This window comes from Pipistrellus kuhlii, unplaced genomic scaffold (genome assembly GCF_014108245.1).
Source record: "Pipistrellus kuhlii isolate mPipKuh1 unplaced genomic scaffold, mPipKuh1.p scaffold_m20_p_2, whole genome shotgun sequence".
Taxonomy (NCBI): Eukaryota; Metazoa; Chordata; class Mammalia; order Chiroptera; family Vespertilionidae; genus Pipistrellus; species Pipistrellus kuhlii.
The window spans coordinates 72,021,215-72,045,324 of record NW_023425515.1 but is presented as its reverse complement, the minus strand read 5'-3'; the positions used below and the strand labels follow the sequence as shown (position 1 = coordinate 72,045,324).

Genomic DNA, 24,110 nt, shown 5'->3' with positions numbered 1-24,110 from the left:
CTAAACAAAAAAGATCCTTTTAAATAGAATTGTTGTCTCGTGGTTATATTTCAGGGCAGATACATCAATGTCTGTCTGACTTAGCCTCCACAGCATGTAAGTGGGGCTTACAAGTTTATGGTATAGCTATTCCAGGAATGTTATAAGGAATTCTGGTTGCTATATACCAAGAATGCTGAAAAAGTGCGAAGAAAACTAAAACCGACAAAGGAATACATGTACTCCACCCTCAGAGTAAATGTGGCTCTTTGGTGCTTTTTTTTTTCTTTCCATATTTAAAATGGCCCTTACTTAAGATTTAATTTTATCTGAATATATATTTTGAGAAATAGAATAGGTCAACCACATCTTATAATTTTCAAAGGTCAGGGTGGTTTATTTCCAAAGAAACTACATGTAGTTTCTTTGGAAATAAACCACCCTGACCTGTGTCCAGCCCCTACCTAGGCGTAGCACCATAACACCACAAAAACACTGATCTCTGAGAACAGCTTTTCTTCTTTATTCTTTTCCCTTTACCTTTCTGCATTACCCTATAAGGTCTCAATTATTCTACAGATGAAACAGGTTCTTGTTGTCTTGTCTAGGAACACAACTGTCATTTAAAACCGTTTCTATAAAAACACACACCTACTTTAATGTGTTGTGAAAAGAGCAGGCCACAGCTCACCTGACATGTTAGTGCCTTAGTTTAGTGTGCTCATGGCAACTGCCTAGTTCTTGGCAAAACAGTAATTCAAAGACTGTCTCTCCTAATTCCAGTGGGAGTACCCCCCAACCCAGTGGAGGTCATTTTTTTATTATTATTATTTAGGAAGTCATTCATAGTTCAAGTGTTTAAAATTTCATGAGCAATTAGTTAGATCTTTCAAAAGCCACAGGGATGACTGTGACTAATGTTTTCACTTTGTGAGGCTCTGTGTCATTTCATCAATGAAAAGGCAGATATATTAAGAAGTAGTAGGAAATATCCAGAGGTGTTAGTAACCAGCTAATATTTCTATTTCCCCCCACCCATTTCTCATAGATCCAACTTCTGAGTCATAAAACGTGATTTTTTTAAAACAACAAAAAAATTCCCTTTCCAGAGGTTAAATGGATACAAAATTCTTAATTAGAAAGTATAAGCACATACAAATTTTAAATATTCACAGGTCAAAAGTATGATGCATACAAGCAACTCTTCACAGTGTCCATCAGGTGGTAAATTTTTCTCCTTGTATCCTTTGTAGTAAATCATAAAAGAAATTTGTTTAGGTTCTACATTTTTATCAAAGTTTGTCACAGACTTTATGATATACACAGAGCAATGATAATCTTGAATTATTTTGAATGCTGGATGGGATTCTTCACCTCGTTCAGGTAAGAATCTGTTGAATAACAAGGGGGGTTGGGGGGGGACCTACCAAATCCAGGATCCCTGATGATAAAAAAAAACAACAGGTTTTACCTGGTTTTTAACCTTGAGCTAAATATATTGAGGGAGACTTTCCTGAAGGACTAGTTAACAAAGGAAAGAAATAGAAAAAGCAAAACTCACACAAGTTGAATGAGAAGGACCACAGAAGGCAATGGCTTTACTGTCTAGATGCTTATGCTGGCTTGGTCACTTTCAGAGAGTGTCATTTCCTCGGTAACCACAGCTGGCTCCAGCAGCCTAAAGCGTTCGTTTAGGGCTGGGAATGAGCTGAGCATGTTATACATCCTCGCACGCAGCCTCATCCTGGTCTTGGATGGCAGCAGCTTCACTCTATCAGCGGATGATGATAGCAGCTTCAACATTTTGGCAGCTTCATTCTGGAAGATTTTTGTTCTGACAGTGTAGAGGATGAAAATTTGCAATCCCTGGCAGATACAATAAAAGCTTAATATTAGATAAGTGCTGCACTGCAGAACCAGAGAAGGGATTTTATTTCACCTTGTCACCTACCCTTTTCTCATCATTCACACAACTCCCCAACGTCACAAATTAATAACATCTGGTCCAGCCTATGTCATTCAGTGATTGAGCGTGGACCTATGAACCAGGAGTTCAGGGTTTTCAATTCCCTATCAGGGCACATGCCCAAGTTTCAGGCTTGATCCCCAGGAGGGGGCATGCAAGAGGCAACAGATCAATGATTCTCTCTCCTCTTATTGTTTAATATCTCCCTCTCCCTTCCTCTCTGAAATCAATTAAAATATTTTTAAAATACATATTAAGTAACATCTGTAATTGAGTTGATAGTATTGTGTGTAACACTATTATTTTGACAACATAGTAGTGTTATACAGGCATTATTATTAGGGAAAGCTGGGTAAAGAGTACATGGAAACGCTACTGTTTTTGCAACTTCTTGTATGAAACTATCTCAAAATAAAAAGTTATTAAAAATAAATATCCATGGACATCTCCCAGCTTGGATCTATATGGCCCCAAGTTTTATAAGAATTTTCTCTAGCCCTAGCCAATGTGACTCAGTTAAGTGTCCTCTCATAGACTGAAAGGTGGCCAGTTGAATTCCCAGTCAGGGCATATGCCCTGGTCAGATTTGGTCTCCAGTGGAGTGTATAGGGGAGATGACTGATGGATGTTTTTCTCTCACATCAATGCTTCTCTCCCCATCTCCCTTCATCTCTTTCTAAAATGAATAGGCACATTTTTTAAAGAATTTATTTCTATAATTATTATATCCCATAAATACTGTTTAGGAGACTTCTGGTATAGATAATCCCAAGATTCTGAGTTTGACTAATAGAATAGATAGTTATTGGCAAGAGATAGGCCAGTTCACTGGACAAAAACAGGAAGATTAACTTGACTGTTAGCCAACAGGTGGTATCAAACACATCAGAAAAAGGCCTTGATGATACAAGGAAGAGTGCATGGGGTTTCAGAAGGACAAAGGTGGTCATTAGCCATCCTGATTGTTCAAGGGAGAAATTTATTTTGGAGAAATCTGGTCCCTAGAAAACCTCCTCTTTGTGGGGTACACTATTTCATCTGACTTTTCCAGAATTTAAATTCTAAGTCAAAGACAATACTAGGTAGAATTTCTGATTGTACAATAATTAGGAAAAGTCGTAGACCCTGGAGAATTCATAAAGACACTATCCTGTGGAAGTCAGTGGAATCCCAATATTTTTGTGCTCCCTAAAATCCCAAAGATGTTATGTGGAAAAACAAAATGTAGGGATCAAACTAATTATCGCTAGCACAAAGATTAATTGCACCTTTTAAGTAACATCTGTAGCACTTAGAAAATCAATGTGTATTAGTTGCATAGCATTCTACAACTAGAAGGAGTTTACATGTGGATTAGTCTAGTCATTCCTACACTTTAATGTACATGAATGTCATGTGGGGCCCTACTTTAAAGTTGAGATTCCCAGCTCTTACCCTATAGACTCTGATTCAGTGGGTAAGGGGTGAAGTTGCCCAGGAATCAGCAATTTAACACGCTGTGTGCATTCGGATGTAGGCAATATTCAGAACCACTTTGAAAAACACTGTGTCAATTTTAACAACCTCTTCCATTTTATATTTTGCATGCCTCACTCAGAGAGATTGTGACTTACCTAAAATAATGAGGCAATAATATTAAACTTGAAAAACAGCCTAAGTCTCCTGACTTTTAGTCCATAGGTCTCTTGCCTCACGGCCACCCTCTATTTTACCGTGTAATATGAACATTTTGTAATGGGCCTCTATTTTGTAATGCGCCTCTCCTGTGCATGCACTAAAGAATACCCTTGACCATACCCCTTTAAAGATATTTTTCTAAATTATTGGTAACTTTAGGCAACAAGTCCATGGTTAATTGGCAATCCCAGACTAAGCTGACCCTACTTTTTGCCCTTCTAGAGAGATTCCATTGGGAGTTACCAACAGTAAGGAGCTGCCTTGTATCTATTTAAATTTAGCACCAGGCACACATCCATTATTTCAGGGAGTCATTCATAAAAGGCACTGAAGAGTGCTTTCCAGGATAGACAGTGAGGAGCTACAAGCATTAAATCTGATGTTAGCAATTCATACAAATAAGCAGCTCTCCACACTTCACTAAACAAATTCCTCATCATTTGTGACCAAGACAAATTTATCTAATGCCCTACCTACCCAATGATTTCTATTTTGTATCAAAGATTTCCCTCCTCAGTGATATTTGATCAGAGCCAGAAAGAACCAATATCAACTACACACAGTGATTACTATTCTCAGCAACTTAATGAGACAATCACCAAACACTGCAGTTTACTTCACAAAATATTAGAGAAGTACAGCCCATATTTAGAGCAAACAAGATATCTACCACAAAAGATATACACAAGCGTATTACTTGCACTAGAGAACTAATAACCTAGTTGAGGAGATGAGACTTCCCTGTAAAGAAGAAAAAAAAAAGTTAATTTTTGAGTACAAGAAGAAATGGGACAAATGAACTTATAAAACTACAATCCTAGAAGGAGAAACCAAGATGGCGGAATAGGTAAATGCCTAACTGCAGCCTCACAAAACAATTTCAAAAAATACAACTAAAATATAAAGTGGACATCATCCAGAACTACAGGAAAGTTGACTGACTGGAAATTCTACAACTAGAAGAAAAGAGAAAACCAGAAGGAAAATCAGAGGAGCTGTAAAAACCTAAGGTACGAAGACGCTGTGCACACCTGGGGAGAGGTCGGAGCTGGAGAGGAGGGGCGGCTGAGTGCCTGGTTGGTGTTCCCTAGCAGGAAGGAGATAAAAGCTACAGACTGTGCTGAGCCCCAGTTCCAACTGAACTGAATCCCAGTTCTGGGTGAGACCCTGGGGACCCAGACTCATTCAGAGGGATTCTAAGCTATAAGGTGGAAACTTGGGGGAGTGGTGAAAAGCAGAGCCCCAGGGTTGTGCACATTGCGCTCAGAGGACAGACTATTGACTGTGCCGCTGGATTGCCCTAGCAGGAAGGATACAAAAGCTCCAGACTGTGCTGAGCCCCAATTCTGACTGCACTGAACCCCAGTTCTAGACCAGACCCTGGGGACCCAAGCTCATACGGAGGGAATCTGGGCTGTAAGGTGGAAACTCAGGGGAGCAGTGAAAGACAGAGCCCCAGAGTTGTGCACGTTGCGCGCAGAGGATGGACTGTTGGCTGTGCTGCTGGATAGCCCTAGCAGGAAGGATACAAAAGTTCCAGACTACACTGAACCCCACCTCCAACTGCATTGAACCCCAGTTCCGGAGTCATTGGGGGAGAGACTAGACTGTCTGGTAGTGGGTGAAACTGGAGGGCACCTTTCTCTCAGAGGTGCTTGCAGCAAGTACCAAAGCAGCGAGTACCAAAGGACACTGAGGAACACTGAGACTCAGGAACCTCATAGGACGGGGCTGACAGGAAGCCAAGGCTGTAGGCTCCACCCTGAAACTCCACTCCATCCAAGCTGAGCACAGAGGTTTTTGAATAAGGCTGTCTCCTGGCATAGACACAGCTGATCCTCACAGCCAATTGGCCTGGAGGTCAGTTCCTCCCAATGATACCAACAACAATTAAGACTTAACTACAAAAGGCTGTACACACAGTCCACAAAGAGGTGCACCAAGAGTGTCTACCTCAGATAACTGGAAGGCTGACCTACTGAACCATATAGGACACCTTAACACACAAAGTCACCCTACCAACTCAGGGAAGCAGCAAAAATGCTGAGACAAGAAAACAGATCACAAACAAAAGAAATGGAGGACAAAAAGTGACTGGATATAGAGTTCAAAACCACGCTTATAAGGTTTTTCAAGAATTTCCTAGAAAAGACCGATAAAATAAATGAGACCTATGAGGATATGACAAGGGATCAACTAGAAATAAAGAATACATTGTCAGAAATAAAAAATATTATACAGAGTCCTAAAAACAAAATGGAAGATCGCAAGAATCAAGTCAAAGATTTGGAACATAAAGAGCCAGAAGACACTCCTCCGCAGAAGCAAGAAGACAAGAGAATCCAGAAAGTTGAAGATAATGAAAGAAACCTCTGGGACAACTTCAAGCGAACCAACATCAGAATTATGGGGATCCCAGAAGAAGAAAGAGAGCAAGATATCGAAAACATACTGAAAGAAATAGTGACAGAAAACTTCCCCCACCTGGTGAAAGAATTAGACTTACAAGTCCAGGAAGCGCACAGAACCCCAAACAAAAGGAACCCAAAGAGGACCACACCAAGACACATCATAATTAAAATTCCAAGAGCAAAAGAAAAAGAGAGAATATTAAAAGCAGCAAGAGCAAACCAGGTAGTTACCTATAAAGGAGCACCCATACGATTGTCAGCTGATTTCTCAACTGAAACCATGCAAGCCAGAAGGGAATGGCAAGAAATATTCAAGGTGATGAATATCAAGAACCTACAGCCAAAAATACTCTACCCAGCTATCTGAGCTATCACTCAGAATCGAAGGCCAGATAAAGAGCTTCACAAATAAATAAAAAAACTAAAGGAGTTCATCACCGCCAAACCAGAATTATATGAATTGCTGAAGGGGGTTCTTTAGGAAGAGAAAGAAGATAAAGATAAAAATTATGAACAACAAATATGTAACTATCAACAAGTGAATCTAAAAACCAAGGGAATTAAAAAACCTGATGAAAATATTAACTGTTGAATATAATATCGATAGAATCCGAGTTATGGAAGGGGAGTGGACTGATGATTCTCAAAGAAAAGAGGAGTGGGGGGTGCGGGAAGAGACTGAACATAAACTGTTCACCTATGGATGAGGACAATGGGGGGTGGGAAAAGGGCAGAGGGTGGGGCGGGAACCTAGTGGAGGGGGGGAAAAATGAAGAACTTTTGTAATAATATGAACAATAAAGATTTATTTAAAAAAAAAACTACTACAATCCTTATATTTTACTTAAATTATATTAATAAAACTAGAATTAAAGTCGTCACCTCAGCCCAGCCAGCATGGCTCACTGGTTGAGAGTCAACCTATGATTCTCTCTCATCATTGATGTTTCTCTCTCTCTCTCCCTCTCCTTAGTCTCTGAAATTAATGAAAATGTTTTAAATAAAAATAAAATAAGGGTACTTTTATTATATTGAAGTATAATTCACTCTGCCAACTCAGGAAAGATAAGATTAAATATAGAGACATAAAAGTCCTTGTAATATTTTTCATCAGAGCAAAAGACAGTGTTTGCCACAGGAGGAGAACGTGATTTCAACATAAGTCTTTCAATAATGAATCCTTGTTTTATCTTAAAGTTTTTATATTCCCCACACATAATACACAAATACAAACATATAAAAATAATCTGAGATCAAAGTTATTTTTATTTTTAATCTATCATTTTGGTTTATCTATACCAGTTTTTGCCATAATGAAAATTAGATGACCACATTTCCTCTAAAAGTTTTGTTCCTTATAGGAGATGCTTCCAATATGTTAATAGAATGGTTTCCAAATAAAAACATATATAAATCTTCATTCAAATTTTAAGACAAGGTATTAATAGAATGTTCTTTAAAATTATTAAATGTATCATTGAGATAAGACTCAGGAATAAGAGCACCTTCAGTCCTATGTTTAATTACCGTATTTTTCGGACCATAAGACGCTCCGGACCATAAGATGCACCAGTTTTTTAGAGAAGGAAAATGAAGAAAAAAAGATTCTGAAACAAATAGTGTCCTAAAATATTTTATGTGCATTAAAACCCAACATCACAGTCATAAACACATGTAATCAACCCTGTAAAGTAAACAGCAGCATTTAGAACCATTTTAGAGCCGGGCAAGCACACAGAGACCACACAGAGCCGGGAAAGTAAAAAAACTTTTTTTTTAAAGTATATGTGTAGGCTATATTTGGACCATAAGACACAGGGACTTTTTCCCCCCACTTCTGGGGGGAAAAAAGTGCGTCTTATGGTCCGAAAAATACGGTATGTCATACATAAAAACTTCATAAGGTTCTGCTTCTAACAAATCAATTCTCTTGCAGGATTTTATATATATAGAAAAAACAAAAGATTCCATCAAAAACCAGTTAGAACTAAAAAATTAATCTAGTAAAGTTGCAGGATACCAAATAAACACCTAGAAACCATTGCTAAACCTTTAGCAATGAAATCTTTTTTGTGCTAGGTAAGAGAAAGCAAGCAAGAAAATATGGTTCATTCAGTTCTCTTTTTAAAAAAAATTAATATCATTGTTAACCTACTGCATTTTTATACAGTAACAACAAACTATCTGAAATAAAAATTAAGAAAATAATCTTATATAATAAAGAGGTAATATGCAAAATGACCATCACTCCCACACACAAGATGGCCATCCCTGTGTGGACACAAAATGACCATCACAAGATGGCCGACAGGGGAGGGCAGTTGTGGCTGATCAGGTCAGCAGGGAAGGGCAGTTGGGGAGTACCAGGCCTGCAGGGGAAGGCAGTTAGGGGGTGACCAAGTTGGCATCAATCAGACTGGCATCGGAGTGGTTAGGGGGTGATTGGGCTGGCAGGCAGAAGCAGTTAGGAGCAATCAAGCAGGCAGGCAGGCGAGCAGTTGGGAGCCAGAAGTCCTGGATTGTGAGAGGGATGAAGTCACAGATTGGAGAGGTTGCAGATGGACACACCGCCCATACCCCCAACCCCTCTACCCCTGTGCACAAATTTCATGCACCAGGGCTCTAGTCCTATTTATAATAGCATTAAACAATGACATAATTTGTAATAAATTTAAACCAAGTTAGTAAAAGGCCTAAAACAATAAGACATTAATGAAAGACATTGAAGAAGACAAGATAAATGGAAAGATAGCCTGAGTTCTTGGATTAAGAAAATAAATACTGTGAAAATATTCATACAACCCAAAACAATATAGATTAATTGTAATTCCTATCAAAATTCCATTGGCATTTCTCACAGATATAGAAGAGAAAAAAACTATCTGAAAATGTGTATTCAGCACGGGAAAGAACATAAAGTCATAAAAAGCTTTCTTTTGTCTTCCATTAAAGGATATTAAAATAGAGTCTCCTAAAGGTACTAAACAATGACCTTCAGGGAGATTTAAAATAAGAAAACTTTGGTCCAGGGAGATATCACCTCCACCACTGCACGGTCTGCTACTTTTAGACTAATCCACATCATACCTGAGTAGTGTTGAAAATGCAGAATATGTAGCTGAGGACATCTCTGAATGTCCCATCATGTGTTAGCATAACAAATCCCAGGATCCAGGTAATTCCAAATATGACTGCGATAGATAATGTGCTGAAAACCTTCTTTAGCAATGAAACCTTTTTCGTGCTAGGTAAGAGAAAGCAAGCAAGAAAATATGATTCATTCAGTACTCTTTTTTAAAAATTAATATCATTGTTAACCTACTGTTAAGAATTTGTGTTCAGCTGCCCATATAGTATACTGTTCATTTAACAATATTATACCTCCAATGGAAAAATTATGTTAGACCTATGCCATGCTGGATAGAATCAATATCCAGCATGGCATAACTTTATTAAGAAATACAGTGATAACTGCATCTGGCATAAACAATTTCTTACAGGCAAATTTCACAAAGAATCAATTCTTTCTTTGGAAGAGAATTTTATTTTAGTCATCATTACTATTGGATCAGCTAGTGACAAATTGTTATGGAGGCATCTGGAATCTTCCCCTGGTGTAGGCTGATATAGAAGGAAAGGTTGTTAAAATGGACAGTGATCTTCCCTTGATAGTGAGACAATTGCTAATATTTCATGTTGAATGGTGAGATATTAGCAGCTGTTCCACAAGCAGAGGCTGGAAAGCATTTTTTAAATTAGAATTTGCCTTCTCTTTATTGCTCTCTGGAATCGGGAGTCCACTATGTTAAGAAGCCCAGGCTGGTTTGACATAGGATGAGAAACCACATGGAAGAGAAATGATTTTTCCACACTGAATAGCTACCATTAAAAACCAGTCCACTACTACCTACGAGGCATGAAAATTAGTCACCCTAGATCATTCACCTACATTCAAGCCAGAACCAGGACAACTGCCTAACCAATGCTCAAATTTATGACAAATAATAAACATTTGTCATTCTAATCTAAGCCATTAAGTCTTAGGGTGATTTGTTATGCAGCGAAAGCTAAACGATACATGAAAGACAACTTGTTAAACAATTAAATTGTAACCTGCTTTTCATTATAACTAAGCCAATTTAAGAACAAGCCCTATCAGTCAAAATTTTGAAATATAAATTTGGTTGATGTTTGAGGCCAAAATGACATTGTTTTGTATAAAGAAAATATAACTAAATTTGCAATTAGGCTGAGAAGACTTCACCTAGTCTTTTCTGCATTTCTAAGAAAATATAGGTTTGAATGATTAACATTGATATTCTTCCTCATATTTCCCCTCAAATGGATTATCATAAAGGGAAGATGATACTACTCTTGATCAGTAAATTACATATTAAATATTACAGTCCCACTGATGAGAGTTGTTTTCATCCTCTGTTCATACTGAGTGCACTCTTTTGGTGACCAGCAAAACTCACAGGTGTGCTTATAGTAAGTCTATTTGGGCTAAGTAGAGTCTTATAGAATTAAACCTGAATTCATACCTCAATGGCACCAGGTTTTAATCAGTGTGTACTGTGGGAGAAGGCGGAGGTGGGGGGATTTATGTATTTAGTAGTTTCTGTTCTTTCTCTCTCCAACTGAAAGCTTTTTATGTATATCAGGAATGACAATGAAAATCTTTATTGGAGCCAAAACCGGTTTGGCTCAGTGGTATAGCGTCGGTCTGCGGACTGAAAGGTCTTAGGTTAGATTCCAGTCAGGGGCATGTACGTTGGTTGCGGGCACATCCCCAGTAGGGGGTGTGCAGGAGGCAGCTGGTCGATGTTTCTCTCTCATCAACGTTTCTAGCTCTCTATCTCTCTTCCTTTCTCTCTGTAAAAAATCAATAAAAAATATATTTTAAAAAAATCTTTATTGGAGTCAGGAAGGTTACATAAAGGAGAAAAGCAGTCCACATGGAAACTGATAAACCAGGGAGCACATGCTCCATTTGCAGGGAATGTGGGATTAACATTGCCTTGTTGATCTTTTTTCCCCCCAAGGAAAAAAATATATATACATTTTTAAGTGAAATCTTCCTGTTATTTTATGCTTATAAGTAATAAAAAATAGAAATACATTATGTGATTCAAGCAACACATGTACAACATAACCTACAGCTACTAGTTTACAAAATACATTTACCAGCATTTGTTCGCAGCACTCCCATTTCTTTATCCAAATCTGATTTATTGAATGTTTGGGAGAAAACGTAAGTAGAGTTTTTTAGTTGGGCTCATGTAGCACAAAAGTATGTTGTGTGATGCAGCGCACCCACATTATAGTGCTGATGTTGGAAGGTGAGAATATCTACTTTCTGAGACAAAGTTTAAGAGAGCATCTGCCTGCAACCACATACCCCTGCCTTTGTCCCAGAGTCGGGAAAACTTTTCTAGGAAGTGCAGATATATGAGGGTGCTCTTTCATGTGCTCGATGAGTCACGCCTGGCAGCTTCTTATTTCCTGGGAATCTTACCTTGTCAGATTCTGGTCATTCTTCCACACCACTTTGACTATAATGATAATATATAGAACAACATTGTTGGTGAGGATAATGGCCACAGGTAAAACGACTGACCACAAAAGTGGACTTCTTTTAAACTCATTTTCTTTTGTCAATGCCAACCAGCAGCTGTAGAGAGAAAATAAATGATTTCAGAAGACGAAGAAAGCTTTACATACTAATTCTCCATGCTGTTATTACTGATGTCCACTTGGCTGAAAGAGAATATCCTTTTGCATCCTATTTATTTGAGATGGCTTTTAAGAATTCAACCTAATGGAAAAATGAAAATGGGTTTTTGAGTCAGGCAATCCCCAATTTAAATGCCATTCTCTGTCACTAACCAGGTGTCTGACTTTAGGCAAATTATTGTTTAATTTTATTTTTTTAATATATAGCACATCTAGGTGACTCAAACTTTAAATGGTGCAAACACTCACAGAAAGATAAGACTGACCTACAATTACCCAAAATTACTAGTCTCTATCTCCAGTGGTAATCAGTGTTTCTTGTATATTCTTCTCACATTAATACCCAAGCGGAGGTGTCAAACAGACATTTGGTTGTTAATGTGAGAAGCCCTTGCATTTATTTGGCATTCAATGAACTCACATGGATGGGGACCTGGAGGGAAAGAGGCTTGGACACCCATGGTCATTAGGAAGTGTGCACCAGGAGAGAACTCCTCACCCCCTCTATATTTGTATTGCTTGGAGAGATAATCATACTGAATTTGTTCTCACAACAGCCATTCCCTTTGTGATCCCTAATTTAATAACTAGGACTTTGAGAAATAAGCCGCTGAGGAGAGAGATGGATCCTACAGTGAGACTAACCCTGTAGGCATGGAGAAGATTTCTAGAGTGGAGACTGGAGAGTCACATGGTCGAGGATGAACTGACAAACAAACTGTGGACCTGAGCTCAGAAGAGCATCTCAAGTAGACTCCAGATGAAGTATTTAACTGCTTGGTGAGTTTCCCATGCAGCGCACCATGAAGAAAGTTTTAGGATATATAGCATACAGTTCAATAATTTCCCTCTTCATGCATTAAAATTTATCATAATTACATCAATCCATCAGGAAAGTCTGAAAGCAGCCTACATGATGATGGCACAGATGATTGGGGGCTAGAGCATTAAGGAGAAATGTGGCCAGCCTTGCATTTACCTCTTAATTGGGTCCTTCTTGTAAAGATAGCATTACGTGAGGGGAACTGGGTTAGGAGTTTCAGGTATCATTGGCAGAGCAGGGAGCAGTGGGGGAGAGCATAGAATATTGAGGTTCAACAACTGGGAGGAAAACTTAGGAAAGCCAAAAAAGTCCCTCCACTTTCTAAATAAATCCTGAAGGAATGTGGCCCTTGATGCCTGTGTATAGGGTGGAATATGGGGGATAATGGTCCAAGAGGAGGCAGATGTTACACATCCTTTCCTCTCTTCCAAGCTCCTCTTATCAGCCACCTAGTGTCTTCCCTAACATACAATACAGTGCCCAGGAAAGAATCAGGAAGGAATTTGCTCTCAATTATTTACAGCCCAGTGAGAATAAATGTAAGATAGTAGTCTTCTTTCTCCTAAAGGCTTTTATAGAAATAGGCCTAGCCCTGTGACTGGGTTCAAGTTGGAAATTAAAAATGCACTTTGAAGTGAATTACCTCTCCCAAGAGATATGTGCATCTTATCCCAATCTCTAATTTCGTAATTCAAAATGTAAAACTCATTGAAAGATACGTAACCCTAATTAAACAGAGAAAATAATACCTGAAGTGCTTGGTTCCTATATTCAAACCAGGCAGATAGACTCCTATTCCATACCTGGACATGGTTAGCCCTAGCAATAGGTAAGCACTCTAACACCACAGCCTTCCCTTGGGTGTACTGTACATTTCCAAAACTTTTATTTTTATTTGAGTTGATCTGGGTCTTAAGGTGGAATCTGGAGATATGAATGGTTGTATTATAAGATGAGAAGGGAAGATCGATTAAAGAGCAGTTGTTCTGTAGCAGAAATACATGTAAAAAGTTCAGCTCAGCTTTCTTCTCTTCCTCTCCACATAAAAAGCAACCCCCACAAAGTCAGGCACTTCCATTATTAACAGCCATTCCTGCTGGGTCACAGGGAGAATTTGTTATGTGTAATAAATCATCGTGAAATATTCATTAGCTTATCTAATAATAGACAAACATGTAAACTTGACCGTACCTCTGCTACGCCTACCAGTCAATCAGGAGTGATATGCAAATTAACCCAACAAAGATGGCTGTTAATTTGCATACACAGGCACCGAGCTACAGGGAGGGGGAGTCACTTGAGTCTTGCACCCCACTCCCAGTCTCTTAGAGCCTCTAGGCAGCGTGGCAAGATGGGGCCGAGCAGAAAGAGGCGGCTCCAGGGCTGAACTGGAGTGGAAAGGTAGTGAGGGAAGCCAGGTAAAGGAAGGCCCATTCTAGCACAAATCTTAATGCATGGGACTTCTAGTAATCATATAAACATAAAATTGGCTCATAAGCATAGATAGTACACTTTAAGTTATGAAATGTTTTCACATTTGTTTCACCCCTCACACTAACCTCTGAGCAGGTAATACTATTATTGTCATTCCTGCTATCTAGATGAGAAAACCAAGATAAGATGTTACTAAGAATCACACCTGTTCTGTTCTATAATTTTTCAGACTTAATAAAAATTCAATTTAACTTAAGGAAGTTCAAATACATAAATTTAGAAGGGAAATACTTGCTTTACCTAAGGATTTATCATAGGAAATTTTTATATCACCATATTTAAAATATAATGTTTTCTTTGAGAATTTTAAATACCCACTTAGCATATGACAGTTATATAGTGAGATCCCTATGTACAGTGGCACTTGGACTCAGTATCACTGAACAGTTACACTCATATCAAAGAAATGGACTTTTAAAATATATAACTCACATTTCTTCTTGCCGGTAGTTTAGATCCCATTGTGAAGAATCCTGAGAAAAAATAATTCCCACTGTCATAGCTACCATGATAGCTGGGACCCCTAGGTAATAAAGAGAGGAACAAAATTAATAATTTACCCAATACTGGCATTAATTATAAAAGAACATGAATGAATTATACAATTAACCATTTACAAGATGTATTGTTGTTTCCACTATAGACAATGTACTAAATGATCCTACAGCTGTAGGTCAACAGTTTTGAAATTATTTTTCTTAAAGAGTCACTCTCATTTTCTTTCTTTAAAAATGTTTTTAAAGTAGCTAGAAAGTTTTTCTGGTCTAAATTGCAAATCAAATGAATAGAGATGTTGAAGAAAATTAACGTCTTGAAGTTAGCTTATGATATATCTAGCATGATCCATCTCCTTCCACAGAACTGTGAGCTATTAGGTGGGAGACACCTCTGAGTTTTCCATCTCCCCTATAATTGGGTCATCATACAATTAAGTCTTCAATAGACACTTGCTTAAATTAAATTATTTCCATTAAAGAAATGCAAATTAAAACCACAATAATATATTACCCCGCAACTGTCAGAAAGGCTAGCATCAATAAATCAACAAACAAGTGTTGGCAAAGATGTGGAGAAAAGGGGATCCTGGTACAATGTTGTTGGGAATGCAGATTGGTGCAGCCACTGTGGAAAGCAATATGGAGGTTCCTCAAAAAATTAAATATGGATCTGCCTTATGACCCAGCAATTCCACTTCTGGGAATTTATCTGAAAAAACCTGAAACACTAATTTGGAATAATATATGCACCCCTATGTTCATTGCACAATAGTCAAGATTTGGAAGCAGCCAAAGTACCCAGCCAAAGTATCCAGTAAAAAAAAACACAAACAAACAAAAAAACAAAACAAAAAAAAAACAACTGTGATACATTTACACAATGGAATACTACACATCTGCAAAAAAGAAGGATGTGACAGCATGGATGGAGCTGGAGAGCATTATGCTAAGTGAAATAAGCCAGTCAGAGCAAGACAAGTACCGTATGTTTTCACTCATATGTGGAATCTAGTGAACAAAAATAAACTAACAAACAAAATAGAAACTGACTCATAGGTAGAGAACAGGCTGACAAACTGTCAGAGGGGAGGTTTTGTGGGGCTGGGTGACAAAGTTGAAGGGATTCAGCAAAAGAAAACCCCAAAGTCATGGACAACAGCATGGTGTTTACCAGAGGAGAAGGAAAGCTGGGGGGTGGGAAGGTTGGAGAAGGTAAAGGGGGGATGAATAGAAATAGGAGGAGGCTTGACTTGCAGTGATGAACACACAGTACAATATACAGGTGAAGTATTACAGAATTGTACACCTGAAACCTGTATAACCCATGTCACCCCAATAAATCAAGATAATCACAAAGTAAATAAATAATTTCAACAGAATTAAATTTCTGGGTAGGTAGAGAAGCAAGCGCTTACCCCATCCAATTAAAGACATGTAAAGAGTGAACCGTTGAGGAAGAGGCTTCATGGTCCTGATCAGAAGGAAGTAGAGCTGCACAGCGCTGACTCCAGTCCAGGTAAACATCGCCAACAGAAAATAGTGCAGCAAGATAGCAATCGCCGTACACGTTTTATTTGGAAGGATTTCTGGCTTAATTTCATTTTTATTAGCATCACCAGTACCATTTTCATACTTATTTTTGTTTTCAATTCCATTCACAAAGAGGAGGTTGAAAATCAACATTGATGTGCACAGACTGACCAACACCCAGGTTACTGAGGTTTTTCTGACTTTCCTGAAAATAAATCGGTAAGTATAATTAAATAAACAAAATAACTGCAAAACATAAATTCAAGTGAAATCATGAGGGAACAACGGAATGTTAATATCAAATGTAAATCCAGCGCATGGCCCAGTGGGACAGCTGGTAAACCTACCTTCCCTGCTACATAAGAAAACCATACTCCCCTCTTATCTCATGTCCACAAGGAAGTGAGTTAGAAAAAGACAGGCTGATACATCCTTTCTTAAAACCGTGTTCTGATCAAAGGTGACAGCTGTTCTCCAGAGAAGACCCCAATACATACTTCCCATTATATATTCCCTGATGTTCACCTCCAGCGCTGGCCTGTCACTTGTTTTAATTAACAGAGTGCAGCAGAAGGCCTGGAAGCCAGGGCCAACTTGACCGTTAGATTCCGGAGTGCTGAGGGCCCTCAATACCTTTGTGGCCCACAGCAACGTTTCAACCCCTTTCAATCCAAAACAAACAAAAATGAACTTTCATGTCAAAGAAAAATGTAGCATTTATAAAGTAATAATATTAATATGTTCATCTTTATATCAATGCTGTCATAAAACATAATTTTTATGGAGGGGAGTCTCACAAAGGCAAAAGTGCCTGGGACACACTAAGTCATAACAAGCTGACATTCCTGTTTTTCCTTTTGCCTCCATTCTTTTTCCCTTCCTCTCATATCCTGAATATTTTAAAAATGCTACTCAGGCCGAAACCAGTTTGGCTCAGTGGTAGAGCATCGGTCTGCGGACTGAAAGGTCCCAGGTTCGATTCCGGTCAGGGGCATATACATTGGTTGCAAGCACATCCCCAGTAGGGGGTGTGCAAGAGGCAGCTGGTCGATGTTTCTCTCTCATCGATGTTTCTAATTCTCTATCTTTCTCCCTTCCTCTCTGCAAAAATATCAATAAAAATATTAATAAATAAATAAAAAGTAAACCTTTTAAATTAAATGAAAATATTTACAATTCATTTAACAGCCTATTGTTCCAATGATATTCTTCATAACTTGAATAGTCTGATGATTACTGTCCCTGTAAATGGCTTATACTCAACATTTCACATGTGTCTTTTCTGTAAGACATCTCAGAGCCTTTTTTCTATGGAGTATCTCCCAAGGACTAGAATTTCAGGGACCATACTTTGGGAAATACTTGCTGATAGTCAAATGGTCAAGATGTTTTGAATGAGTCTTTTAATGTCAAACATGTCCAAGGACTGTCCTTTCATTGGAAGATATAATTTTGGATATAGAACCAAGTGCTCTTTAAATGGTTTTTATCTTCATCTCATATTTACCTAAGATTTTTCTGTAAAAGCCTTTTCTCATTTTGTCTGCAGGCTGGCATTGTTTAACAGAAATCTTTAGAAGGCGGTGAATGAAATAGAGAAAGACTTGAGAAGTGAGAGAGAGGGATATCTTCAATGGACCATGTATATATTTGAGGTTGGCATAGAATTCAAGATTGGCCTTAATAAAGTTGATCTCAAGTGTGAGGTTTGACATTCCATTTACTGTATTGTTTTCTGTAATATTTAAATGCAAGTATATCCTTAAATCCCCTCTAATGACATTACAATTCTCTGTAGACTATGGTATATAGTCCTATATTAATGAAAGTTATAAAATCTACACTTACTATCATCTAAACCCTTCTAGATTTTTTCAGACTGCAAGGCCTCTTAGAATAACAATTTCCCAAGTGTCCCATTATTTTTAACTAGAAGCCCAGTGCACAAAATTCATGCGACGGGGGTGAGGGTCCCTCAGTCCAGCCTGTACCTTCTCCGGAACTCCTTGAGGGATGTACGACTGCCTCTCACAATACGGGACCACTGGCTCCTAACTATTTACCTTCCTGCCTTCCTGATCACCACTAACTGCTCCCCTACTGGCCTGATTGCCTCTAACTGCTCCCCTACTGGCCTGATTGCCCCTAACTGCCTCTGCCTCGCCCCATACCTGGGACCCAAAATTCCCTCTTCCGGCCAGTTGAAGGCACCTGGGAGCCGAGCTTCCCTCCCTGTAGCTGGCTGCAGGCACCCAGGACCTGTGCTGGCTTTACCCAGATTGGCCCCAGCCACTGGCACCCAGGACTACAGAGCAGGCGGTTTGTCCCTCTCCCGGGATGCAGGCGCAGGCATAGCCACTGATGCCCAGGTCTGGTGGTCATGTAGCTTGTCCCTCTCCCAGGCCACAGCCTGATTGGTCCCCATTTCTCTCTAGAGAGCTCATTTGTGCTTGGCTGGTGCCCATTCCTCTCTCCCCAGTGTTGAGTGTCTGAGCCTTTAAGGCATGATGGCATGAGGATGTGATGACCATTTGCATATTAGCTCTTTATTATATAGGATGTCCCAGAATTTGATGTCTGTTTGTAGAATATATATCTTTTATGATTTTATAATATTATATCATGATCTTTCTCAGTCTTTGAATTTCCATGCTGAATATAAAGTTTATATTCAAACAAAACTTTGTCCATTCTCTTGATATTTCAGTTGAGATTTAGTTGACAACTACAAAAAATAGTCAAAAGAATCCTTTCATAAAAATAACATTACTTTTTAATTTTTCTTCAATTTCAACAATATATTATAATCCACAGGAGAATAGACTCTTTTTAAATAGCTTGGTTTTTCTGTATATTATAATATTCTGTGCTTCATTATATATGCACATAAATTTATAATATATACTGAGTGGCCAGATTATTATGATCTCTGAACGCATAATAATCTGACCACTCGGTGTATATCCTATATAATAAAGGCTAACATGCAAATTGTCCTCTCATCCAGGAGTTTGACCTGAAGGCAGGCTGGCCAACTGCCCATGTCCCCTCACCCTGGCAAGGCTGGCTGGACCCCACCCATGCACAAATTCATGCACTGGGACTATAATATATTACATTAATATGGGAACCTGCCCATGAACAAAAACAAAACAAAACAAAACAAACTTGATTCAGGATTTTAAAATCAACATAATTTTGTTTTTATTTTTGTGTTTTTTTCCTGATGGCTTTTTAGTAACATCTATGATAGCACAAATTGTCCTAAGAAACATGTTGATAGAGGATGCAAAAAAGAAAGAAAGAAAGAAAGAAAGAAAGAAAGAAAGAAAGAAAGAAAGAAAGAGAAAAAAAAAGAAAGAAAGAAATCTGATAATAATTCAAACGAGTAACATTTTAGGCAAAGAAACTAGTTATGCTGCTACCACAATTATTTCAATGGGATCCAATAACTGAATGCTCCAGTGTGGTGATGGTAGAAAACAAATTAAAAGACAAATATAAGAGCCATCTATTTTTGTATGACTGACTTGTAATTACATAGCATGTAATTTTCTTTCCTCGGGGGATGTCAGAGAGCCAGTTTTGGCCCGATCCCCACAGGCCAGACCGAGGGACCCCACCCATGCACAAATCTGTGCATCGGGCCTCTAGTATGATTATAAGAACTTTGGTTAATTTCTTCCTGCCCTTCCCCCTCCCCCCTTTCCTCTGAGATTCATCAGTCTGTCCCATGCTTCCATGCCTATGGTTTCTGCTTAAGTGACCAGCTGACTGGCCGACTGGCTGGTAGCTATGACATGCATTTATTTACAGGCAGTCCTGGGGTTACATAGGACTCAATGTATGTCATTTCTTGGTTACTTCGCCATCTCCATTTATTTATGAAAAAGAAGTTTGGTTATTTTGACATATTTACATATGTGCCTTATGTTTTTTATTACTTATTTACCACAAGTAAAGGTCAGGAATTGTTATCTTTCTTTTAAGTTTTTTTTTTTTTGTTTGTTTGTTTTTTTACTGTTTCCCTTCATTACTGCTGTGTATGTGCTCAATGTGAGTGACATACGTGCTTATGTAGGTGGGTTCTGACTTACGACGAAAATTGCATTACTTCACACCATAGGAACGGATCTCCAATGTAACCTGAGGACCTACTATATATAAATTTCTGTACACAGTATATTTGTATAACATTTGTCTTCCCCCTGAAAATGTAAACCCCATGAGAGATGAGAGCTAACCTGTCTTATTCATATGGTGGTTGGCCCATAGTAAGCACTCAGTATAAGAATTTTAAATGAATGGCAAGAGACTCATTGAGTGTGAAAGATAAAGAAAAGAAATAAAAAAGAATTCTGGCTCTTTGGAAATATGGCTGATTTTAAGTACAGGGCAAAGAAAGTGATAGATGTGCCTTTATCATCTTGCTGTGCCTGAAATAAGGAAGTACTTAAAGACTGATAGGAACATGACAAAATAACATCAAGGGACTCCCTCTGGTTACATTGAAGAGTACCCTTTTCTGGGTACTTTTTTTTTAAGAGAGAGGAAGGGAGAGAGGAAGGGAGAGAGAGAGAGCAAGAGAGAGAGAGAGAGAGAGAAATACTAGTGAGAGAGAAACAGCCATCAGCTGCCTCCTACAGGGGATAGAACTTGACACTTGGGCACGTGCCCTGATAGAGAATCAAACTGGTGACCTCTTGGTGCATGAGGCAGTGCCCAACCAACTGAGCCACAGTGACTAGGGTGGAGGGTACACTTTTTTATGAAGGAATATAATGACTAATATAAAATGCTAAGTTTGAAAATTATTATTCCCAACCATTACTATAATTATATATGCCAGTTAGGAACATCTATCTTTCTCTCTCTCTCTCTCTCTCTCTCTCTCTCTCTCTCTCTCTCTCTCTCTCTCTCTCTCTCTTTCTCTCTCTCCTCTACACATCTGAGAAAACACTTGTGAAGGAATTTAGTAGAGAAATAAATCTGAAAGAAAAATGAATTCAAGTTATCTTGAGTATGAGAGGAAAAGTAGGTCGACCCATTTATGTTACAGATATTCCTCTGCTATGAGTCCATTCCTCTCCTGTGGTCAGCCTTGGGGATATGGTAGTGAAAACAAAACAAAACAAACAACAGCAACCACAAAATCAGAGAAGGTCACTAGTCTCATCAATTTACATGCTAATGGGGAAAACATACAGTACATATGTACACTAAAAATGGGCTCTTTGCTCAGAGGAAATAAAAAGGACAGCAATCTCTCTCCTGAGAAGAGCCAACTCCCCTTCTTACCTGGTGACAATCTGAAATATAATTGTGAGAATCAGACCAGTAATGGACAGCGCACATCCAACAGAGGTTAATTCGTTTAGGCCAGGATAATTAGCCTCTGTAAAACTCTGGAAAAATAAGACAAGATTACTATTTTAAAGTAACAGTTAACAAAATGCCTACCAAAAGTAAAAATCATGAAAAGTTATATTGGTCAAAATAACCAGATAGTTGCCGCATATGTCTTCTTTTTATAACTGTGGATATAGTATTTTAAAAGGAAATAAAAGGACTTATTGCTAAGTCTACATGAAATAGGGCTTAACAGCAATTGTTTAAACTAATTCAGTAAGGGAAAACATATATACTGCTCCTCACAGTCTAAAATCAAAGTTGTTGGATGAGATCTCAACTGGCTAGGTTACTTCATTTATCCATCATATTATTTTTATGTGTAACTTTAATCCAAGGGGAAATCAGCATATCTAAGCTGATGCCCTAAAAATAAAGTTGCAGAAATATTTTTAAGGATATGGAAACTTGTTCACATTATCCAGTCATTTCTTAAAGGCCTAATTTTTATGTAATACTAGAGGCCCGGTGCACAAAATTCATGCACAGGAAGGGAGGGTCCCTCAGCCTGACCCGCACCCTTTCGCAGTCCAGGAGCCCTTAGAGGACATCCCTCTCGCAGTCTGGGACCCCTTGCTCCTTACTGCTGACCTGCACACTGCTCCTTACCGCTCAGCTCACTGCTTCTTAGTGCTGCCATGGAGGCGGGAGAGGCTCCTGCCACTGCTGTTGCATTCACTAGCCATGAGTCCTTGAGCCTGTGAGCCTGGCTTCTAGCTGAGTGGTGTTCCCCCTGTGGGAGTGCACTAACCACCAGGGGGCAGCTCCTGCATTCAGCATCTGCCCCCCAGTGGTCAGTGTGTGTCAGAGCAACTGGCCAACTAGTCATTCAGTTGCTTAAGCTTTTATATATATATATTCAGACTAGAGGGCTGGTGCATGAAATTCATGTGCTGTGGCGGGGAGCAAAGGGGGGGCGGGAAGGGGAGGGTTGTCCCTCAGCCCAACCTGCACCCTCTTCAATCTGGGACCCCTCAGTGGATGTCTGAATGCCACTTCTGCCAAAGTGCATGTTGGCCACATGTTCTGGAGCCTCAGACACAAATTGTAGGGGGCTCAGTGCCTCACTATGGACCCCTCCCACTAGCCACCTGGGATGTCTGGTTCTGGGGAAGGGAATTAGTGTATACTCACCCTGGTGGATCCCCACCTGATTCCATAGACCCTTTCCCCTGTTCTGGCATCTGTTGGTCCCTCTTACTCTCCCAGTACCTCCAAACCTCCCTATGCTGACCCCCAACTCTCCTTCTGCACCAGCCCTCCCCATCCTACACACACACAGATTTCACCCTCTCTATCCCCCACCCCTAGTTTTCTACCCCATGCTTCTTCCTATCCTTCCCCACCTCCATTCTGCCCTCCTGCCCCAGACTAGCCAGCAGCCCTGGCACTGGGAAAAAGCATTAGAACAAAGATTCCCTTGGCCGGAAGAGACTGTCCAGGGAGCTGCATGCAGAAAGGTGCTCCCAGTCCTGTACCTGCAACTGCTCCATCCTGCCAGATGCCAACCAGAAACTGTGTCTCTGGGGACAGAGGATAGCAGAAGTAGGCTGCTGTCCTTTGAAGGCCCTTATCAGGAGGAAACTCTCCCCTTCTCCCCCCCAAAAGTTCACCCTGCTGCCTCCCTTATCAATTTCAGCAACCCTCCTTTGCCCTTTTCCCTGAAAGTGGAAGGATTGATGCACATCTTATTTAATAAAAGAGTAATATGCAAATTAACCATCACTCCACGACAAAATGGCGGCACCCATAGACACAAGATGGCCACGCCCAGTCCTCTCAGGCCCATGGAAGGCTGCTGTTGAGAGCAGGCAGCATGAGGCCCTGGCTGTTGGCCTGGGGGGTGCCTTCTCACCCCCAGCATGATCCTCTCCCAGCCTCGACCAGGGCAGTGGCCTGGAGGCAGACGTGCACCCCAGGCACTACAGCTCCCAGCAGTGACCTGGGCCATAGGCCTGGGAGGCAGCGCACATGCACCCACCCCCATCACGAGTTCCGCTCCCAGCCACGATCTGGGCCGTAGGCCTGGGAGGTGGCACACACCCTGGTGTGATCAGGTCCCAGTGGTGACCTGAGCAGTGTCCTGGGAGGCAGTCATGCACCCCTGGCATAACTAGCTTCCAGCTGCAACCTGGGCCATCAGCCTGGGAGGCAGAGTGCACCCCCTTCATGATCCACTCCCAGTGGCAACCTTAGCCGAGGCCTGGGCAGTGGCCTCGCCCTCCCTCCCGGCCCCTTCACCTCTCTACCCCCCACTGCCATGCGTGATCTGCTTCTAGCATCAGCCTGGGCTGTGGGCCTGGGAGGTGCCCACAACCGCCTATCTCTTCTCCCAGTCTCCCCCAGCGATCAGCTCCTATCCACAGCCAGAGGGTGCGGGGCTGTAGGCCTGGGAGGGAGCTGTGTCCCCAAGAGCTCTCCCTTCCCTGGGGCAGCCTGGGGTGTCAGCCTCCAAAGGGCCTTTGCCCCCATGGAGTGATCCTCACATACACACCTATAGCCTTGGAATTTCCTTTGCCCCCAGCAGAATGATTACAGACAGAAAAGGAATAAAAGGAGAAATGAAAGAAAGGACAAAAGATGAAACA

At 40.0% G+C, this 24,110-nt stretch overlaps 1 protein-coding gene across 1 annotated transcript in view; it reads right to left on the bottom strand.

The window, feature by feature from the left end:
• Positions 1 to 1,198: 1,198 nt before the first annotated feature.
• The window catches only part of ADGRG7 (adhesion G protein-coupled receptor G7), a 71,728-nt gene continuing 48,816 nt past the window's right edge, over positions 1,199 to 24,110 (bottom strand). Inside the window, exons 13-18 of the mRNA XM_045583790.1 lie at positions 21,412 to 21,518; positions 15,999 to 16,318; positions 14,519 to 14,609; positions 11,552 to 11,707; positions 9,121 to 9,277; positions 1,199 to 1,845 (exon numbers count right to left, since the gene is read on the bottom strand). Of these exons, the coding sequence (XP_045439746.1) occupies positions 1,585 to 1,845; positions 9,121 to 9,277; positions 11,552 to 11,707; positions 14,519 to 14,609; positions 15,999 to 16,318; positions 21,412 to 21,518 (1,092 nt within the window). The 3' untranslated portion in view covers positions 1,199 to 1,584. The remainder of the gene's footprint in view (positions 1,846 to 9,120; positions 9,278 to 11,551; positions 11,708 to 14,518; positions 14,610 to 15,998; positions 16,319 to 21,411; positions 21,519 to 24,110) is intronic.